Source organism: Plectropomus leopardus, chromosome 19 (genome assembly GCF_008729295.1).
Source record: "Plectropomus leopardus isolate mb chromosome 19, YSFRI_Pleo_2.0, whole genome shotgun sequence".
NCBI classification, from domain to species: Eukaryota; Metazoa; Chordata; class Actinopteri; order Perciformes; family Serranidae; genus Plectropomus; species Plectropomus leopardus.
This window is the reverse complement of record NC_056481.1, coordinates 275,054-293,528: the sequence shown is the minus strand read 5'-3', so window position 1 is coordinate 293,528 and position 18,475 is coordinate 275,054. Positions and strand designations below refer to the sequence as shown.

General features: G+C 42.0%; 2 protein-coding genes across 2 annotated transcripts; one reads left to right on the top strand and one right to left on the bottom strand.

The window, feature by feature from the left end:
• Window positions 1–1,107: 1,107 nt before the first annotated feature.
• LOC121959364 (ATPase PAAT-like) lies at window positions 1,108–11,388 on the bottom strand. Its single transcript, XM_042508639.1, is given in 11 exon segments — window positions 1,108–1,914; window positions 5,596–5,788; window positions 6,655–6,814; window positions 7,363–7,488; window positions 7,639–7,830; window positions 9,170–9,239; window positions 9,389–9,512; window positions 9,515–9,579; window positions 9,954–10,137; window positions 10,534–10,548; window positions 11,212–11,388. Coding segments are annotated over 9 exon segments (1,257 nt in total). The 5' UTR covers window positions 10,076–10,137; window positions 10,534–10,548; window positions 11,212–11,388; the 3' UTR covers window positions 1,108–1,709.
• A 29-nt stretch (window positions 11,389–11,417) lies between these two features.
• Window positions 11,418–17,400, top strand: LOC121958841 (ankyrin repeat and SOCS box protein 3-like). Its single transcript, XM_042507987.1, is given in 12 exon segments — window positions 11,418–11,464; window positions 12,486–12,690; window positions 13,594–13,764; window positions 13,881–13,993; window positions 14,070–14,202; window positions 14,566–14,714; window positions 14,716–14,747; window positions 14,867–15,085; window positions 15,469–15,771; window positions 16,205–16,344; window positions 17,081–17,242; window positions 17,245–17,400. Coding segments are annotated over 11 exon segments (1,695 nt in total). The 5' UTR covers window positions 11,418–11,464; window positions 12,486–12,488; the 3' UTR covers window positions 17,316–17,400.
• The last annotated feature ends 1,075 nt before the right edge of the window (window positions 17,401–18,475 follow it).

Genomic DNA, 18,475 nt, shown 5'->3' with positions numbered 1-18,475 from the left:
GCTGGTTCTTTGGCATCGAGTGTCTCCTCTGCTTCTCTTTAGACTCTGGCAGCTCCGTCTTCACATGTCCTCTGTGCAGAGCGGTTCTCTACATGAGGAGACTCTCGGTGACCTCTGTGGTTCGATTCTGACCCCTTTATGAGTCAGCGTTACTGGAACGCCGGCGGGAAACATCGGCGAACTGATTCTAGCTTTTGGGAAACTCTTGAGCAACATTTTCCTCTTTCTGCCATCGTCCGTTGACCTCGCGGAGCGTCCATAAATCAGCTCTGTCGACTCTTTGAGCACTCTGTGACTCAGAGGTTCAGAGAGAAAAGGCGGCATTGAGCCCAAAGATACAAACTGAACGCCAGAACGTTCTGCTGCTAACGCTGCCATCGATAACTGAAGTTTACCTCGCTGACCGATGCTTTTATAACACTTCCTTTAACGTAAAATATGTTTTTCTTTTCCTCATCATTCATTCATTCATGTCTGCTCCAAAGTGTCCTGCAGCTTTTACGGAAAAGTAAAACATCGAGTTATGGCAAAGTGAGTGTCTCTCAGCCTCAGAGACGACTGCAGAGACGACTGAGGGCAAAGGTCAGTGACACTCAACTCACGACCCCGAGCCGAGTCGGACCCCTGATAGTAATTCACAATAAAAATAAAGTGCCTGTTTTTGTACTTTTAGTATCCGTTAGGTGCCAGAGTGCATAAGGCCCAAAGACCGTATGTCCTAAAATCCTAGTAACGTCCTAAAAAGGCCTAAAAATGTTCCTAAATCCTAGAAACGTCCTAAAATCGTTAAAACAAAACAAAACGAAACAAAAAAAACAAACAAAAAACTTAAAGTCCTGAAGACATCCTAAAACACTAGAAATGTGCTAAGATCTTGGAAATGTCTGAAAATCCTAGAAAGTGTCCTAAAATTGTTTTTTTAATACCTAGAAACATCCTGAAATCCTAGAAATGTGCTAAAATGATAGAAACATTCTAAATCGTAAAAAATGTCCTAAAATCCCGATAACGGCCTCGCTGTGTTATCATGGACCTCCAAACTGTTTTCAAATACAAAATATAGGAATTTAAAACATGCAATTAAAAAAATGACTCATCTGACAGCCATAGTATAAATATATTTTATTTCTGTCAGCACAGTTATTAAAACCATCAGTTTACGTCATCGGCAGCTTTATGTTACAGACATGTACATTATTTCATACATTACAGTCATATTAAAACACATTTTAATCCGTTAAACCTTCTGCACACACACCTGGAACACTTCACCTGTCCACTCACAACCAAACCCAACCCGTTTGGTTTCAAAGGTCTGAAAATTTGTGAAAGTCGTCTGAAAGCAGCATAAGAAAAGGAGTCTTAGTTTGAAGGGTTAATTTGATGTTGACTTTTTCCATTTATTTTTTCATGTGGATAAACTTTCCCAGATTGCACTGCAGGCACACACAGGACTTTTTTGTTATCTTACAGTCCATGTTAGAGTCTAAAAGTTTATTCAGTGTCGCCTTCGTTTGTTATTTTCCTCCAAACCGTTAAAGAGTCGCTCGCAGTTTAACTCAGCTCTACGTTTCAGCAGATTATTGTGATTATTGTGTCATTTTGTTTCCATTTCAGCCCTTTTTCTGCTGTTAGTGTGTGACTCAGAGGTCGAGTCAGAGCAGGACTCGAGGTCAGAGAGGCGTCCAGGTGACTCGTTCTCTCTGAGCTCAGTGAATGGCCGGCGCGGTGGCGGCGGTCTGCTCCGGCGCTCCCGTGGACGCCGCTGCTGGCTGGGTGAGGGCGACGTGCGGCAGAGCGCTCAGCAGCGCCCTCTCCAGCTTCTCCTCCAGAGCGTCCAGGCGGCGGTCCACGTGCTCCTTCAGCCTCCTCTCCATCTCCTCCAGACGGCGCTCCATGGCTGAGTCCAACTCCCTGCACAGCCGAGAGACAAGCACGCAACGTGCGGTCACAGCAAGGTCAAGGTTAAGGCCAAGGTCACGGTGGATTATTGTCCCCAAGGGGCAGTTTGTGTTACAGCCAGCAGAGAAAAACAGACAGTCATACTTCCAAACACACAAGAATACACACAATAAAAAGTCCTGAAAATCACTGAAAAAAATAAGAGTCATGATTAGTAAAAAGTACAAGAAAATTATTTTAAAAAAACAAATAAAAAAGAAAAGAAAAAAACAAAGCAAACAAGAAAGTTAATAAAAATGTAAAAACCATTTTAAAAAAGTAACATACATTTAAATACTTAATGCTTATCATTAGTTTATAGTTTTTCCCAGTTTTTTTTTTTATTTAAAAATTTATTTTTTTTTTGTATTTTCCCTTTAAGATTTTTCCCAGGCTTTTAAAAAACACCTTTTGTCACTGATTTTTCCCCGGTGTATATTTTATTTAATTCTGTTGTTTTTGTTGTTTATTGTTGCATTTTAGTCTTGCCTTTTTTTGGAGTGAAAACTGCCATAAAGCGTAATTGTGTTTTATTATGAAAATAAAACAAAATTTACTTTTTTTTGCCCCCATGTTCTTTTGAAAGAATTCAAGCCTAGTTTTTGCTTCGAGGGGTTAAAAAAGTCTGGTGAGGACAGTCAGTGTGAGTGATTCATGGCGCCACATCAGAAACAAAACCTCAAATATAAACACAGACGGTAAATAATCTGAACCCGCTCAGTCAGAGCTGACCTCAGCATCCTGCTGGACTCTCAGCTGACTCTGCTTCGTCCCGACCACCGAAACCGACTCACTTCACAAAACGCCATTCTTCCTTTTTCTTTGCAGTCTCTCTCTCTCTCTCTCTCTCTCTGAGGTTTTGGGGTTTCTCAGATTTTCAGCCTCAATGATCCAGAAGAATCCCACTGAGCGCGCTCCTCCTGTCTGCTGCCGCCAGCAAAAAATCTCCTCTGATTTCACAGCAAAGATTTTAATATCAGCTTCTTAAAAGTCTCCCGTGAATCAGAGTTTGTCCTGGATAATCTTTACAATTCTGAAAGTAATGAATATTTGTTATTAATGATTCAGACTGATGTTGGTTAAAAATGAACTCAAACAAAGAAGAAAATCATACTGATGTAAAATATTTTTCAAAGCTTGATTTTGAAGTGCTTTTTGTGTGTGATATTAAAGACGTGACTTTAAAAGTTCCTCACAATATTACAAATAAAACAAAATTTCTGGTGCAAGAAGCCAAATAGTTTGACCTAAAGACCTGAAGTGTGACGCCACTTTGAATATGCTGCCATCTTTTGGTGCAGTCGCTCCTCACAGTCTCGAAAGACAGAGAAGACACTGAGACGTCACAGTGTCTCCGAGCACAGACACCCATGAGCGTCCCTCTCTGAGCTGAGGAATCGTCTCTGTGAATCTGTGCTCTGAACCTGCAGGTGAAGAGGAGGGGGAGCTCTTTTCTGTTTGTTGTTGTGCTCCTCCTCCTTCTCCTCCTCCTCCTCCTCCCCTGCAGAGCAGCACCTGAGTGTTATCTGCTCATCAGGAGCATGTGGTATATAAAGACTGCACTTTGGCACTCAGAGCCTTTTGTCACTGCTGCCTGAAACCTCTGAAACACTGAAAACTTAAAAATCAACTTAGTCAACACTCACTTTCTCTTCATTTTGTATTTTTGTTTTTTCTCCTGATCCATGTGAGCATCTTTCAGTATTTTGTATTTTTCTTTTTGCATTTCATGTGAAGCGTCTTTGAGCACTTAGAGAAGCGATATGAAAGTCCATCAATCCTTTTTTTATTATTTTAAGTGCTGAGGAAGCCAAATGTCGGAGCTTGTGTGCCGGACTGAAGAAACGAGAAAGTAGATTTGTTACATTTTTGCAGGCCTTTCTATTTTTACATTTTTATTGTGTTGATTTTTAAAAAATAAGTTGCAGCTTTTAGTTTATACTCTTGCTTGTCTTTTTCCTTTTTTTGTTTTTTATTCACCGTTTCTCCTCTCGTCCCGACTCTGCTCCGACAGTAACACACACAGCGTTTCTGCAGCTCTGGCAGGAAAACAGAACAGACGGCATCAAACTGCAGCACAGACGTCACTGCCACAGTTTCTCCGCTGCAGGTTAAACCTGTCGATATTTGCAGCTGCACCACTGAAAGCAAACGTCCAGAAGCATCATGGGAGATCAAAAGCTTCACAGAAAGAGAAACCCACAAATTTTCAGTATTACTTCAAATTTCACTCGAGCTAACTGTTCTTAGCATCTTTGAAATGAGCCAAAATGAGCTCCTGTTTTCTAAAAACCACATCTGTGTGTGTGTCAGTGCATAAGAGTCTGTCTCTGCCTCCTATCTGCAGTCTCATTTTAACACTTTTTAATATTCAACCTGCTGCTGTTCGTGGAGAGACGTACCGCCGAGCTGCTGTCCTCCGGTCAGCTGTCCTCTCTGAGCGGCTCGGCTCGCACAAAGAACCTCTTTCATCAAACTGCACACCGAAAACAAGTTTCTAACGACAAAGTTTTTGATTACAAAGTCTCAAAGTGCAGTCAGCTGATCCTGAGCCGCTGCATCGGCGAAACAAGGTTAAAGTAAAGAAACAAGCTGATAGTTCACTGAGGTTTGCTGCAGTTTGTGAACATTTGCAGGGTTTAAACATGAAGCGCTGCTGATAAATGAGCTCTATTGTCTCTGTGTCCGCCTCGTCCCCGCACGGACCAGACCGGACCAGACCAGACCAGACCAGATCCTCCAGCTGCTCCTGAACGCACCGCCATCTGGAAGCAGCTCCAGAGTCCCTCAGAGCAGATTTAATACATTTTTAAATAGTATTTTTATTTTGAGGAATCCTGTGGTACCAATCACGTCACGTCATCTTCTCATGAAGGAGGCTAAATAAAAACAGCACGACACATTTTCACAGGCGTCCTCTGACGTCTGACCTGATGAAAATGGTTTCTCACGAGTCCTCTCTGTACAGACGCTTCTTGTTTGGTGGTTTTTAATGAAAAGGAGGAACTTTTAACAAAAAACCCCAAACTCTGGTGTAAAAGATGCAGGTGCATTTAAAAGACACCAACACGTATCAGCTTGCACCTTCCTGTAGTGACCTACACGCTGAAGCGGGCACGCGCTGATACGTGTTTCTGCGTTTCTAATGTTTCTACTGTAAGAGCTTGTTATGGTGACATTTGTGCCTTTTTGTGTCGTAATTCTATTTAACCTCAATGTCAATGTTTACCTCTTTCTCTTCTTTTTACCTGTTATTTTTAATTGTTATTCAGTGCGCGTTATTATACGTAAACTTAAAATCTTCAGGTTTTTTTCCTTTTTCTTTACTAAATTGGAAGCTAGCAAAAGCTTTAATCTGTATGTGAAACATCAGTTACTGCAGCTTGTTTGTTCCCTATCAAATAAATTATATCAATCAATAAATAATAATAATATCTCCACAAATAGCACTGTTATCATTTCATAGTAGTGTGTTCATAGTATTTAAGTAATATTAACAATAATAACTAATAATTTGATGTCAGGTTTTAGTGCAGTAATGTCTTTCTGTCACAGGGTGGAGCTCTTTAATCTGAGACTGAGTCACAATGCGGCGCCGTCTTCACGCAGAGCGCCGCCATCAGACGATAACCGCACACAGAGGTCGTCACTCACCACGCTGCGTTCCTCATCCCGTTCTCCTGCAGCGCCGCGGCGTCGTCCAGCCTCAGCTTGGTCACCTGACCGCAGAGGCTCTGCAGCACGGGCAGCAGCTCAGGGCCGCAGCTCGGGGCCTCGCCGGGCCCCTGGCCCTTCAGGAGGTGTGACATCATCTCCGCCAGCTGGGCGTGGCTCATCGGGCCGCTCGCTGGAGACGACAGCGCAAACTGGTCAGTTGAGATTTCAAACCGAGAAAAATCTATCAGACACGTTCAGATCTGAATAACAAGAAGCAAATAAATATTTTAGGGAGCAAGTTTATGGTCTGTAAGACTGACACCTATATAATAATTTTATTTTTCCAATTTGTATTTTTTGTCTTTTGTAGGTGCTGTTCTTGCATTTTTTGCTTTTGCTGTTTGTCTGTTGTGTCTCTTGTTTGTTTGCTGACTTTTTGAAAGAATCTGATGAGTTGAGAAAAGTGTGAATTATTGTTTTGCTGTCTGATTTTCAACTGTACCCGTAAATAACAAAAAACTCATAAAAAAACAAGAAACACAAAAAATGAAAGATGGATGATGACACGATGGTCAGGACTTGTCTTCAGCTGTTTTAAAGTGTTTTCATTCACAGACTGAATGAATGTTTTTATTTCCAAATGAGACACTTTAAGCTCAAAGTGGCTCCAGATAAAACTGATTTTTGTAAATGTTTGAGTGATGCACCGTTGTTTCGTCTCGTCAGCAAAGTTAGTTAAAGAGCCGAATCATCGTCTGTGTTACATCTGAACAGTTTTGTTTTAGTGTAAAAGAAAAAAATGATCTTCTTTACGTCAGTATTAAAGGAATCTCTCTTTGAAAAGGCGTGAGATGAACTAAATTATTTGTATAAAATATCACAAAAAATCTTCTCTTTTCTGTATATTTGAATCTTTATTTCCAACATGAAGAAAAACAAAAAAAAGCAGACAAGTCTTTCTGTATCTGTAAAGGTCAAAGACATCAGCGTGAATGTAAAGTTTCTCTGTCAGTTGATACTTTGAGCCCAGACAAAAATGATACCTGATGATCTTACTTGTGTTGTTGATGTTGACGGCAGGAAGCTGCAGCTCCGGCGAGGAGACGGATGAGACGGAGGACACGGATGAGACGGAGGACACGGAGGAGACGTCTGACGTCGCTCCGTTCTGAGCCGGCGGAGCTTCGCCTGCAGGCCTGACGGAGCCGAGCGGAGGCTGAGGACACGCAGACGACACAGAGACTGAACTCCAGACTGATGTCCGCAGGACGAACCGAGTAAATTACTTCACTCACGTCAGAACTTGAAATAAATTTAAGACAAATTTTACAGAAGCCAAAATTGAAAGAAAAAAAAACATGAATCAACATAAATTAATACAGGTTAGGGAGAATTTCTCCCAAATAATTATTCTAACATAAAATGTGACTTTTTGGTGACAAGACACATTTAGTAAATAATTATAATTATTTTCAAAGTTACTCTTTTTTGTTAGCTTTTAAATGCAATGTCAATAAAAACAATTCATAAAACTCCCACCTCCCATACCTGAACATTTTTAAGACTTTTTAAAGATTGATTTAAGACATTTTAAAACTAATTAAGACCGTAATTTTAAATTAATGCCTTTTCAGTCTTTTCCCTACATGTGATTTATTTATTGTGCAATTGGATTTATTTTTAAATGTTTTGTTTTATACATTCTGAAATATTTTTATTTCACTTGCATAAAGAAAATCTCTCGTGCACAGATAAGAGTGATACCGTGGAGCGTGCCGGGGGGCGCTGCTCTGTGACGGCTGAAGAGACGTCGGCTCGTCGAGTCAGAGCGGAGAAAACTCCTCCACCCATCAGCAGCGGCAGGAAGCCGCTCAGAGAGCCGCTCTGGTTCTGCAGAGAAACACAGTCGCTGTGAGCTGAAGCTGAAACCAAAGTTCGCCTACGCGTGGATCTGAAACCCGACGGCACGCGGTCAGCCGGGTACGACCCGCCGCTGCCCTCAGAGGTCATTAAAGGTCACGGTGACTCGTTTCCTCCCACCTTCTGCTGGAAGTGCACCATGTCCATGAGGCTCTGGGCTCCCGGAGAAAGACTCGCTCCCATGTCCTCCACCAGACTCTGCACCTGCTGCAGGTCGATGCCGGGGCCGCCGGCGCCGCGGGGACCGCACGGCTGCAGAGCCGCCACCACACGAAACACCAGGACGCTGCTTCGGCCCCCCAGAGAGAGCAGCTGGGACACAGAGACACAGAGTCACAGACACACAGAGACAGAGACATGGAGACACAAAAACACAGAAACACAGAGATACAGAGACACAGACACAGAGACACAGAAACACAGAGACACAGACACAGAGTCACAGACACACAGAGACAGAGACAGAGACATGGAAGACACAAAAACACAGAAACACAGAGACACAGAGACACAGAAACACAGAGACACAGAAACACAGAGACACAGACACAGACAGAGACACAAAAACACAGAAACACAGAGACACACAGAGACACAAAACACAGAGACACAGACACAGACAGAGACACAAAAACACAGAAACATAGAGACACAGAGTCACAGACACACAGAGACACAGACACAGACACAGAGACACAGACACAGAGACACAGAGACACAGAGACACAGAGACACAGAGACACAGACACACAGAGACACAGAGACACAGACACAGACACAGACACAGGCACAGAGACACAGCACAGAGACACAGAGACACAGAAACACAGAGAACAGACACAGACAGAGACACAGGCACAAAAACACAGAGACACAGAAACACAGAGACACAGACACAGAGACAGAGACACAGGCACAGAGACACAGACACAGAGACACAGGCACAGAGACACAGACACAGAAACACAGAGACACAGAAACACACAGAGACACACAGAGACACAGAAACACAGAGACACAGAGACACAGAGACACAAAAAAACACAGAGACACAAAACACAGAGACACAGAAACACAGAGAGAAACACAGAGACACAAACACAGAGACAGAAGACACAGAACAGAGACACACAGACACAGACACAGACACAGACACAGAGACACAGAACACAGAGACAAAAACACAGAGACACAGAAACACAGAGAAACACAGAAACACAAAAAACACAGACACAGAAACACAGAGACACAGAGACACAGAAAGACACAGAGACACAGAAACAGACACAGAGACACAGAAACACAGAGACACAGAAACACAGAGACACAGAGACACAGAAACACAGAGACACAGACACAAACACAGACACAGAAACACAGAGACAGAAACACAGAAACACAGAGACACAGAAACACAGAGACACAGAAACACAAAGACACAGAGACACAGAGAGACACAAAGACACAGAGACAAAGACAGAGACAACACAAAGACACAGAGACACAAAAACACAGAGACACAAAGACACAGAGACACAAAAACACTTTTTTTTTTTTATAATTTCAAGTTTTTTGGATGTTTTTTACTGCAGTAAAGGATGTGAATACTTCTTCCAGCATGAGTATTATCTCAGCCTGTGCTCGGACTCACCTTCAGCTCACAGGCGGAGGACGGCTGCTCCAGGATCAGCTGTTTCCTGTAGAAAGGTCCTCTGTCTGAGCTGTGGACACCGGAACAACAACGTGAGCCGCTCGCTGAGTAAAAAACGAACTCCGTTAACTGATTTAGACACAAAATCAGAAGAAAATACGCTCCAGCTTGAAAAACATGTAAAACACGAGCCCCAGGTGATGCTGACTGTGTGTGTACCTGTCCGTCTGGACACTGTCGTCTCTGTCCCCCCGTACCGTCCCGCAGTACTCTCCCATCTCGTCGTACACCTCCAGGGTTCGGGCCTCGCTGATGACCAGCAGGCGGCTGATGGCCGTCGGGAGCTGCAGCGGAGCAACAGGACGCAAGGAGTGCCCTCCTCCGTCTGCTCCAGCAGCACCGGGGCGCCGCTGACAGGGAAGAGTTAAAGGTGCCGTTCACCCAAAATTCACAGATCAATCAGCTGTGCTGCGAATAATGATCACGGTCTTTTTAGTCCGTAGAGTTTTAGATTCATCTTCTACAATAAAACGAGTGCACAGCGAGAAAACATGGCCCTGGATCCTAATGTAATTTCAGCAAATGTCTTGTTTTGTGCAACAAAACATTTACAAGCTCAAAGATATTAAATTTGATTTAACCCTTTAAAACCTGAATCAGTTTCATTGTGCTGTGTTCAAACAATTTTCATGCCAAAAATTGTAATTTTTCAGCAGCGTTTAACACAAATGTTCACAAACAAGACACATTTTCCTCAGACAGAGAAACTTAAAAAACGTCTCACCAGTTTGTCTCCTCTGTGTGACTGAGCTCCTCTTCATGACCGTCTTTGACGTGAACGGGACGCAGGATGTCGGCCAGCTGATGTCCCTGACACACCCAGCTCTTCACAGCGATGTCCACCATGATGCTGCCGAGGCCACGGGGACCTGACCAGGACACGAGCTGGGACACAAAGCAGGAAACAACTGAGGAGACAAGAGTGGACGAGAACGAATTCAGAGACAGGTCCAACAACTTCAAATTATTAAAAAAAAAAAAAAAAAATTAAATAAAAAAAAAAAACATTGAAAATCTATAAAACTGTTGCAGTCTGTGGGAAAAACGTCCTTAAACATCAGTTTTTCACTGATGGATCAAATCAATCTTTGTAAAAACTAATGATCAGCATCTCTCTGCTGTCGGCATGAAGTCTGCAGATTCTCACAGTTTCGTCTCGATGAGTGAAATTTTGGCAGCAGTTTGAAATCTGCCCTTCCATGCACAGACAGCTGATATCCTGCCCCCTGCTGGTCGGCTCAGTCACAGTGTGAAGCGTCTCCAGTATCTCACTCATCAGGTAGCTCACTGAGATCATGTCTTACCTTTGGTGCTTGAATCTGTGGGTTCAAAACCAAAAGATTCATCTTGCACATTATGTAGTAAAAACATTCTGTATTTTCAAATTTGCTCCTAAAACTGTCCCCGACCCCAGGCTGTGGAGCTGCTATAATTATACATTTGTTTTCATTGTTTCATATATAATATCTATGAGAAGGTAAAATACGTTTATAGATTAAAGACTATAATAGAAGCATTTGTATATAATTAATTTTAAAAAAAAATTTTCTCTCGCTATATTATTACATTATTGTTGCACACCAAATAAAATAACTAATTTGTAAAAACTTACTTAAAACTGATTGAGAGGATAAACTGAAAGGAGACGATTGAAATCACGACTGTCTGTGAGCAAGTTTGGACTTTATAATTATTATTATAATAACTATTATTATAAATAAACACTGATAAAACTGTGATTTGTTGGTACAGGTTTAGCTTTTTTGTTCATGTTCCCATTTTTGTTACTTAGCGGATAAAAATCAGACAGCTGAGATCTGACGATGTTCAGACGACAGTTTTCGGTTATTTTGGGGATGATAATTGTCGGTTTAACGTGATATTTTCCGTCAGATGTTAAATCAAGTCTTTGCTTGATAATAACAACACAGTAACTACACACCACAGACCTGCTAATGTCCAGCTACTTTAACCCGCTTTACCTTTAAATCCCGCCCGCTGAAACGGTCGATTAGCTTTGTATCCTCCGATTTATGAATCTACGTCTTCGCATGTCTTCACATTATTTAAAAAACTCCAGATAAACCTGGTTTTGGGGTAAAATTTGAGATAAATCGGCGAATTTCTGACTTCGAGCTAAAGCTAAACGCAACGCGTCAGGCGCGCGACGGGATGTTGTTGTGTGTGACGTCATTGAAGAGCGACTCCTGAGATGAGGATCCGGACTCTGTTTCGGTAAATAAACAAATGTTTTATTTGAATTAGTTAAAAAATGACTTTACGAGCCGCGTCAGTAATAAATGCGACGCTCTTTAGTGTTAAAGCTTGTGATGTGTTCACGGACGGTCAGTTAAACTATGAGTTTAGGAATCTTTGTCGTTAGCATGGGAGCTAACCGAGCTAACAGTTAGCCTGGAGGCTAAAGTTGTGTTTTAATGTTTTTAAGGTCCGTTTGGAAATAAAAAAAATAAATATTCAGACTCTTTACTGCACTAAAAATGCTCATATCACTCTGTTGAATTCTCCACTGCAAGGGAAAGTCCTACATAGAAAGACAAAGTAAAACAAGTGTCAGCAAACATGCTAAAGTAAAATACATAACCCTCAGAAACTGGAATAAATTATGTGAAGAAGGCAATAATTAACAAAAGAATAAATTATTAAGAAGATCAAGGAAACTACTCGAAAGTTAGCACAAAAATTCCAGAAAGTAAAGCAATGTATTTAAAAAAAAAATAAAATAAAAAAAGAGAAAATAATCTGGAAAAGATGGAAAAAGTACTTAATAATAATAATAACAATAATAATAATTCCCTAGCAAAGGTGCAGTCACAATCAATGCTGCTGCTAATCATTGACATTTCACAGACTGTCAAGTTTTATTTTGCATTTTTATTTTGTTTTATTTTGCATTTTTTACTTCTAATCATAAACATATCCCAGGCTGTCATCTTAAAAAAAAGTAATCTACCTAGCATGTAGTATATTGAGAATATATATATATATATTTTTAAATAAAAAAAAACATAGTGGCATCATGACAAAAACCTGGCATTTAAAGGGCAAAAATTCCCCAAATTCCTGAATATTTGATATTTCTGACTAGGATTGATGAAAGTAGTAGAAAATAATATTAATGTCTAATATTTTTATAGCCTGTTTTGTGCTTAGTTACCTTCCAACAGCACATTTGGATTTGCCCTCTGTTAATTTACCAGAGTTTTACCCAAATAATGAGTGTAACTGTTGAAAGCAGGCGATGGACTTCACAGAGTGCTACAGAGACACCGTCTCCAGTGTTGCTGCTGCGGCTCGCTCAGGCTGCAGGAAGCGGCTCAGGAGGCTGATCAAAAGAGGCTTCAGCGTCGACTGTCGAGACAACCGTGGCTGGAACGCCCTGCACGAGGCGGCGGCCGCTGGCAGCAAGGAGTGCGTGCAGGAGATTTTGTCTGCTGCGGGCGGTAAGAAAGGTCATTGTGCAAATCACAGTCAGAGTTCTCACATTTTAGGAGCTGGAAACAGAGAGCGATTGTTTTTTTTGTTTCTAGATAATAAACAGTTCATTTTCTGCCATGAGATGTCGTTGAATGGACTCATTGTTTAAAACCCCAAAATATTCAAATTTCCAATCATCGAGACACAAAAAGCAACAAATCTTCACATTCGATAGTGATACCGCACATAGAGGAGTGAAATGGTGTTTGGCTGCTCAGCGGCGTAAAATAAAAGCAGTGAGTGAACACAGAAAGGTGCAAACAAGAAGATACAGATACAAAACAACACGAAACAGAACAAGCATGAGGCGCAGTACTAGAAAAATATATCTTGAATTAGAGCTGCAACAATTAATTGGTCACTTGATTACTTGATTAGTTGTCAATTATTACATTAATTGCTAACTTATTTGATCATCATCAATTGTGGTTTGAGTGGATTTTTAGGGGGAAAAAAGTCACAATTTAAATGTGAATATTTTTTTACTCTGTGACAGTAAAGTGAATACATGGGTGTATCGTGAGATAACGGGCCCCTGGGCACAGATATGTGAAGGGCCGCAACACCTCTGCTACAGAGGAGAAAAAGACGCACAGACTCTGTGGTGGTTTCACGTCTCTTTGTAGTCTCTCTCTGTGGTTTTGTGTCTTTTTGTCGTTGTGTTATGTATTTTTCTTCCTGTTTTGAGTCTCTTTGTGGTTGTTTGGTGTCTTTTTGTGATCATTCTGAGTCTCGTGCGTAACGTAAAGAACCAGAGAGTGTTTTGTAGTTCAGGTGGATTAGCTACTTCCGCTCTTATCAGAGTTGTTTTATTGAGCCAGGTTTCAGGCAGACTCAGCTGGTGTTTCTGTGTTTGTGGCGGTGCGCAGCAGGCTCCTCCCGGGGCTGTGGTGCCTACGTGAACTCTCTGACACACGAGGGGGAATCTGCGTGTTACCTGGCGGCGCAGCATGGACACCTGGCTGTCGTCCGACTCCTCTTGAAAGCAAACGCCAACATCAACCAGCTCACAAACGACCTGTCCTGTCCTCTGTACGCAGGTATGACGCCGGCACGTTCTCACACCTGTTCCACTCCTGTACGCACCTCCGACCGAACACGTCGATGTGATTGGATGAATTCATTCTGCAGTTCTGATCTCTCTGTTTCCTGACAGCGGTAGACGGCGGGTACCAGGACGTGGTGGATCTGCTGGTCAGAAAAGGTGCGGAGGCCAACAGGACACACACGGCGTCCTGCTGGACCTGTCTTCATCAGGCCGTTTATAAGGTGACTCAAAGGAACTCAAACACACACACTGAACTCTGTGAAGGGTTTCCTGATGTTGTTTCATTTATTTTCTTAGGGTCACAGTGAAATTGTGCGCATACTGGTCAACGTGTGCAACCTGGAGGCGCTGGATGACCACAAGATCTCCCCTCTGTTTGTGGCGGCTCAGTACGGACAGCAGGACTGCCTGGAAATCCTCGTCAGTGCTGGTAAATCGCTGTTCCTTGAAACATCAAAAAATTCTAGAATTCCTAGAAATGTCCTAAAATGAAATTAAATTAGACGTCATAAAGTCCTAGAAACTTTCCACAATCAAGGAAACTTTCTAAAATCCTTGGAAGTTACTGAAATCGAAACATGGGGCTGCTGTGACTGGCCCCCGGCCCCCGGCCCCTGGCCCCTGGCCTCCGTCCCCTGGCCCCTGGCCCCCGTCCCCCGTCCCCCGTCCCCTGGCCTTCGGCCTCTGGCCCCCTGTCATTTAACAAAAATGGCCCCTAAACAAAGCAGGTTGATTGGCCCTCCCTTAGTGTAAAACACATCGTGAACAGTGTCTGATTTTGTCGTCACGTTAGGAGCGAACGTGAACACCCAGGCGGCGGATCTGGCCACGCCGCTGCTGATCGCCTCCCAGGAGGGCCACCGGGCGTGCGTGGATTTCCTGTTGGATCACGGAGCGGATCCCAACACAGCCTGCAGTCACGACTGGCCCCAGCTGCCCATCCATCCACGCCGCCGCCGAGTTTGGCCACATCGGGTACGACTCCTCTCTCGACTTTGACTCGTCACGTGTGTGAGCTGTTGACCTAAAGAGTGACTGTGTGTCCTCAGAAAGTGAAAGTGTCCCTTTAACCGTCTGTAACTCGGTGAATCCAGGATCCTGAGGCGGCTGATCGCCGTCACGGATCGCGTGTGTGACCGCGGTGACGGCATGGTGAGCCCGCTGTACGTGGCCGTGCACAGCCACCAGAGCCAGAGCGTGGATCTGCTCCTGAGGGAGGGTTACAGCCCGGACGCCCAGGACTGCACCCACATCCTGGGCATCCGCTCCCCGCTGTCCTTCGCCCTGTGCTGCACGTCCAATAAAACACACAGGTTTGTTTCCGAGCACATCCCAAAGATCCCACAACACAAATTTAAATTTAGAGAAAAACACCTGCATGTTTTCTTTAAAAACTGGCTGTAAAATTATTACAAAATACAGACATTTAAAGTTGTGAGAGCCTCTCCTACGCCAAAGTAAAGAAACACGAGTCCCCTTTTTGGCGATTTAATTTTCTTTGAAATTTTTAGAGAAACTCAAAATGTTTTTTCTTTTAATTTATTATTAAAGAGAACCACAGTTTTTTGTCTTTAATTTTTTTTCTTTTGGCGGGGGTAAAAAAAAAAAAAAATTGGGAACCCGGACATTTGACCTTCACACAGTCGCGCTGTGGTTAAACCCACGTTTCCTTGATTGTGATTGAAATCTCTTGCAGTGAATCTGTGAGGCTGCTGGTTGCTGCAGGAGCGAGTCTGAGCGAGGAGGACTGGATTTACGCTTTGGCCACCGACAAAACGGACCTGCTGAAGCTGATCCTGGAGCACCGGTGGATCCCTCGACCCGACGCTCTGACCCGGGGCTGCTCTGTGTCACGTCATCGTGGGAAAAGTGTGTTGACGCTGCAGGAAGTGAGGGAGCTGCTCTGCGTGGCTCTAAACCAAGTCCACTTTGCAGCCTGCTGGCTTCCTCTGCTGCTGCAGGCCGGACTGGAACCTCCTCTGCTGCTGCAGCCTCACATGTGAGGAGAGCTGAGGCGATTCAGCCACGTCATCGCCGCTAACGTTACATCCTGCGTCACCCATCCGTATTATTCTGCGTATTTTCAGTTTATTTCAGTATTTATGCACGAGCGAGAAAACAGTCTGTGGCTGCTCTCAGACTCCACACTGATGCAAAAATACATTTACCAGTGAAATTATTTAAACTGAAGATTATTGCAGCGATGAAATAAAACCATGATGTCATAACCATTTAAAAAATTTTAAAAAAGATACAGATTCTCCAGTTCAGAGAGAGGCCTGCTGTGATACACAATATTAATTTAATTTGTGTGTCACAGCAAACCTGAGTTTGAGCTCCAATATTTTTCTAAACAGGCATCTGATTTTCGGACTCTTTGTTTAAATACGAGGCAGCTGATCAGTAACTTTCTGTCCTCCATGTTTTTTCAGGTTGCTTCCAGCAGGTTGGAGCAGGGACAGTGAAGTGTTAAATTACCTGCTGGAGTTTGTAAACTGGTCGACTTTGTCTCCGTCGCTGAAACTCGTCCTGGATCGAAGACGAGCAGAGAAAACCTGGGAACCACATTTTGGTTCGTTACACGCAGATTTGCTTTTATTAATCTGTGCTCGGTGATCAAATGTAATCAAGTACATTTACTCAGGCATGAATCTGAGGTACTTGTACTTAACTGGAGTATTTCCTTTTCATGTTACTTTATGCTTTTAGTCATCTACATTTCAGAGTGAAATATTGAACTTTTTACTTCACAACTTTAGTGACTTTACTAATGAAGATTTTTGCATAAAAAACACAAGAATAGTGTAAAGTATAAAATATGATGTTTTGTTATAAATTAAGCCACCAAACAGTCAGTCAATTCACAGAAAACTAATTTCCAACTATTTTGTTAAACATTTTAAATATTTCTGTCCTTAAATTTGAGGGTTTTGTTGTTTGTTTGTTTGTTTTTTTTTTGTTGTTTTTTTTTAAAAATAATTTTGACTTTTTGGATGTTTTTGTTTTTGTTTTTTTGTCATTTTAATATTTTGGGTGTTTTTTCTTTTTAAAATAATTGTGAGTTTTTCTAGGTGCTTTTTTAAAAAAGAAATATAATATTGAAAATATAATATTTGGAGTATTTTTGTATTTTTTAAATATATTTTTGTTATTTGTAGATTTTGGGTACTTTCAATACTTGAAGTACATTTTCTGATTATACTTACTTTTATTTAAGTACAATTTTAAATGCAGAATTTTTACTTGGAACAGTATTTTCACAGGGTGGTATTCATACTCAGACAGTTTTTATGTCCTCCTCCCTCCAGACTCCGTCCCCCGTCTGTCTCACATCTGTCGGCTGCAGGTTCGGTCCGCGCTGGGCCCAGATCGCCTGATGAGGACTGATGTGGTCCAGCAGCTCCCGGTGCCGTCCCCGCTCCACGACTTCCTCCGGTTCAGAGACATCCCAGCAGCCTCCTACACACACTCACACCGCCGTCTCCGCTTTCTGACCGAATACAGAGATACCGCAACACGCACCAGCACAGACACGTCCTCTGACCCAGAGCCACGAAGCCGAATCTTTGCTGTGAGGATTTGATGCCTGTTTTGTTTGTTCATGAGAATAAAGTGGAAAGATTTTGGATGTTTCAGACTCAGTGAGCAGGTGCCCCGTGTATGGAGGCTGTGTCCTCGCCGTAGCGGCCGCGGGTTCGATCCCGGCCTCGGCCCTTTGCTGCATGTCATCCCCTCTCTCTCCCCCTAACACGCTCAACCTGCCCTATGGAATAAAGACATAAAAAGCCCCAAAATAATCTTTTAAAAAAAAGAGAAGAAAGTAATGGTCAAATTAATCGATAATGAAAACAATCTGTCTTCTGATATTTAATCTTTTATACTTAAAACATTGTTTCGCTCGTTTGAATGATGTCTGTTTTCGGTTGTCTCTGTGGACCAGCAGCAGTTATGGTTTAACTCTTTGAGAAAATTGGTTTCATTTATTTCAAAAATGGGGAAAAATTAGCAATGAGCAATTTAACAATACATGGTCCAAAAAAAAAGACGAGAAATAAGTCAAAAGTTACAAGAAAACACCTGAAAATACGCAAACAAAGGTAAGGTAAATCAGAATCAGAAATACTTTATTGATCCACAGGGGAAATTGTGGTTTGTTACAGTTGCTCTGACATCAGTGTGAAAAATTATAGTAAGTACAAATAAGTACTAGCACAACTACATGAAAATATTAAAATATAAATACAGTAATAATAAACGATTAGCACACAAGAAAATTACTCAAAAAGTGCAGAAAATAAAAAAATATACATCTATTTTTTTCTGTAACATAATATAAGATGTATAATTATAATGGTCAGAAATATAATTGGATATTTTTTGCGTAGTTTTTTTAAAAAATGTCTAAAATAAATAATTATTATTTCCCCCCTTCTAAAACTAATTTTCAGGTATTTTCCCTGGTCACCTTTTAGACATTTCTTGCAATTTGTGGGACATTTCTTCCCAATTTTTGCTTAGCTCAATCCCTGTGTTGTTTTTTTTTGTGTGTGTTTTTTTTTTTAAAGAAATCAAACCAGTTTGCAAACCGACTTGATTTCTTTAAAAAAACATGGGAGGAAGGCAAGGAGCATCGGAACAAGAATTGACATATAACTTAGCAGCGAATTAGTAAGAAGTTTAAGAAAATTGATTATTAGCACACA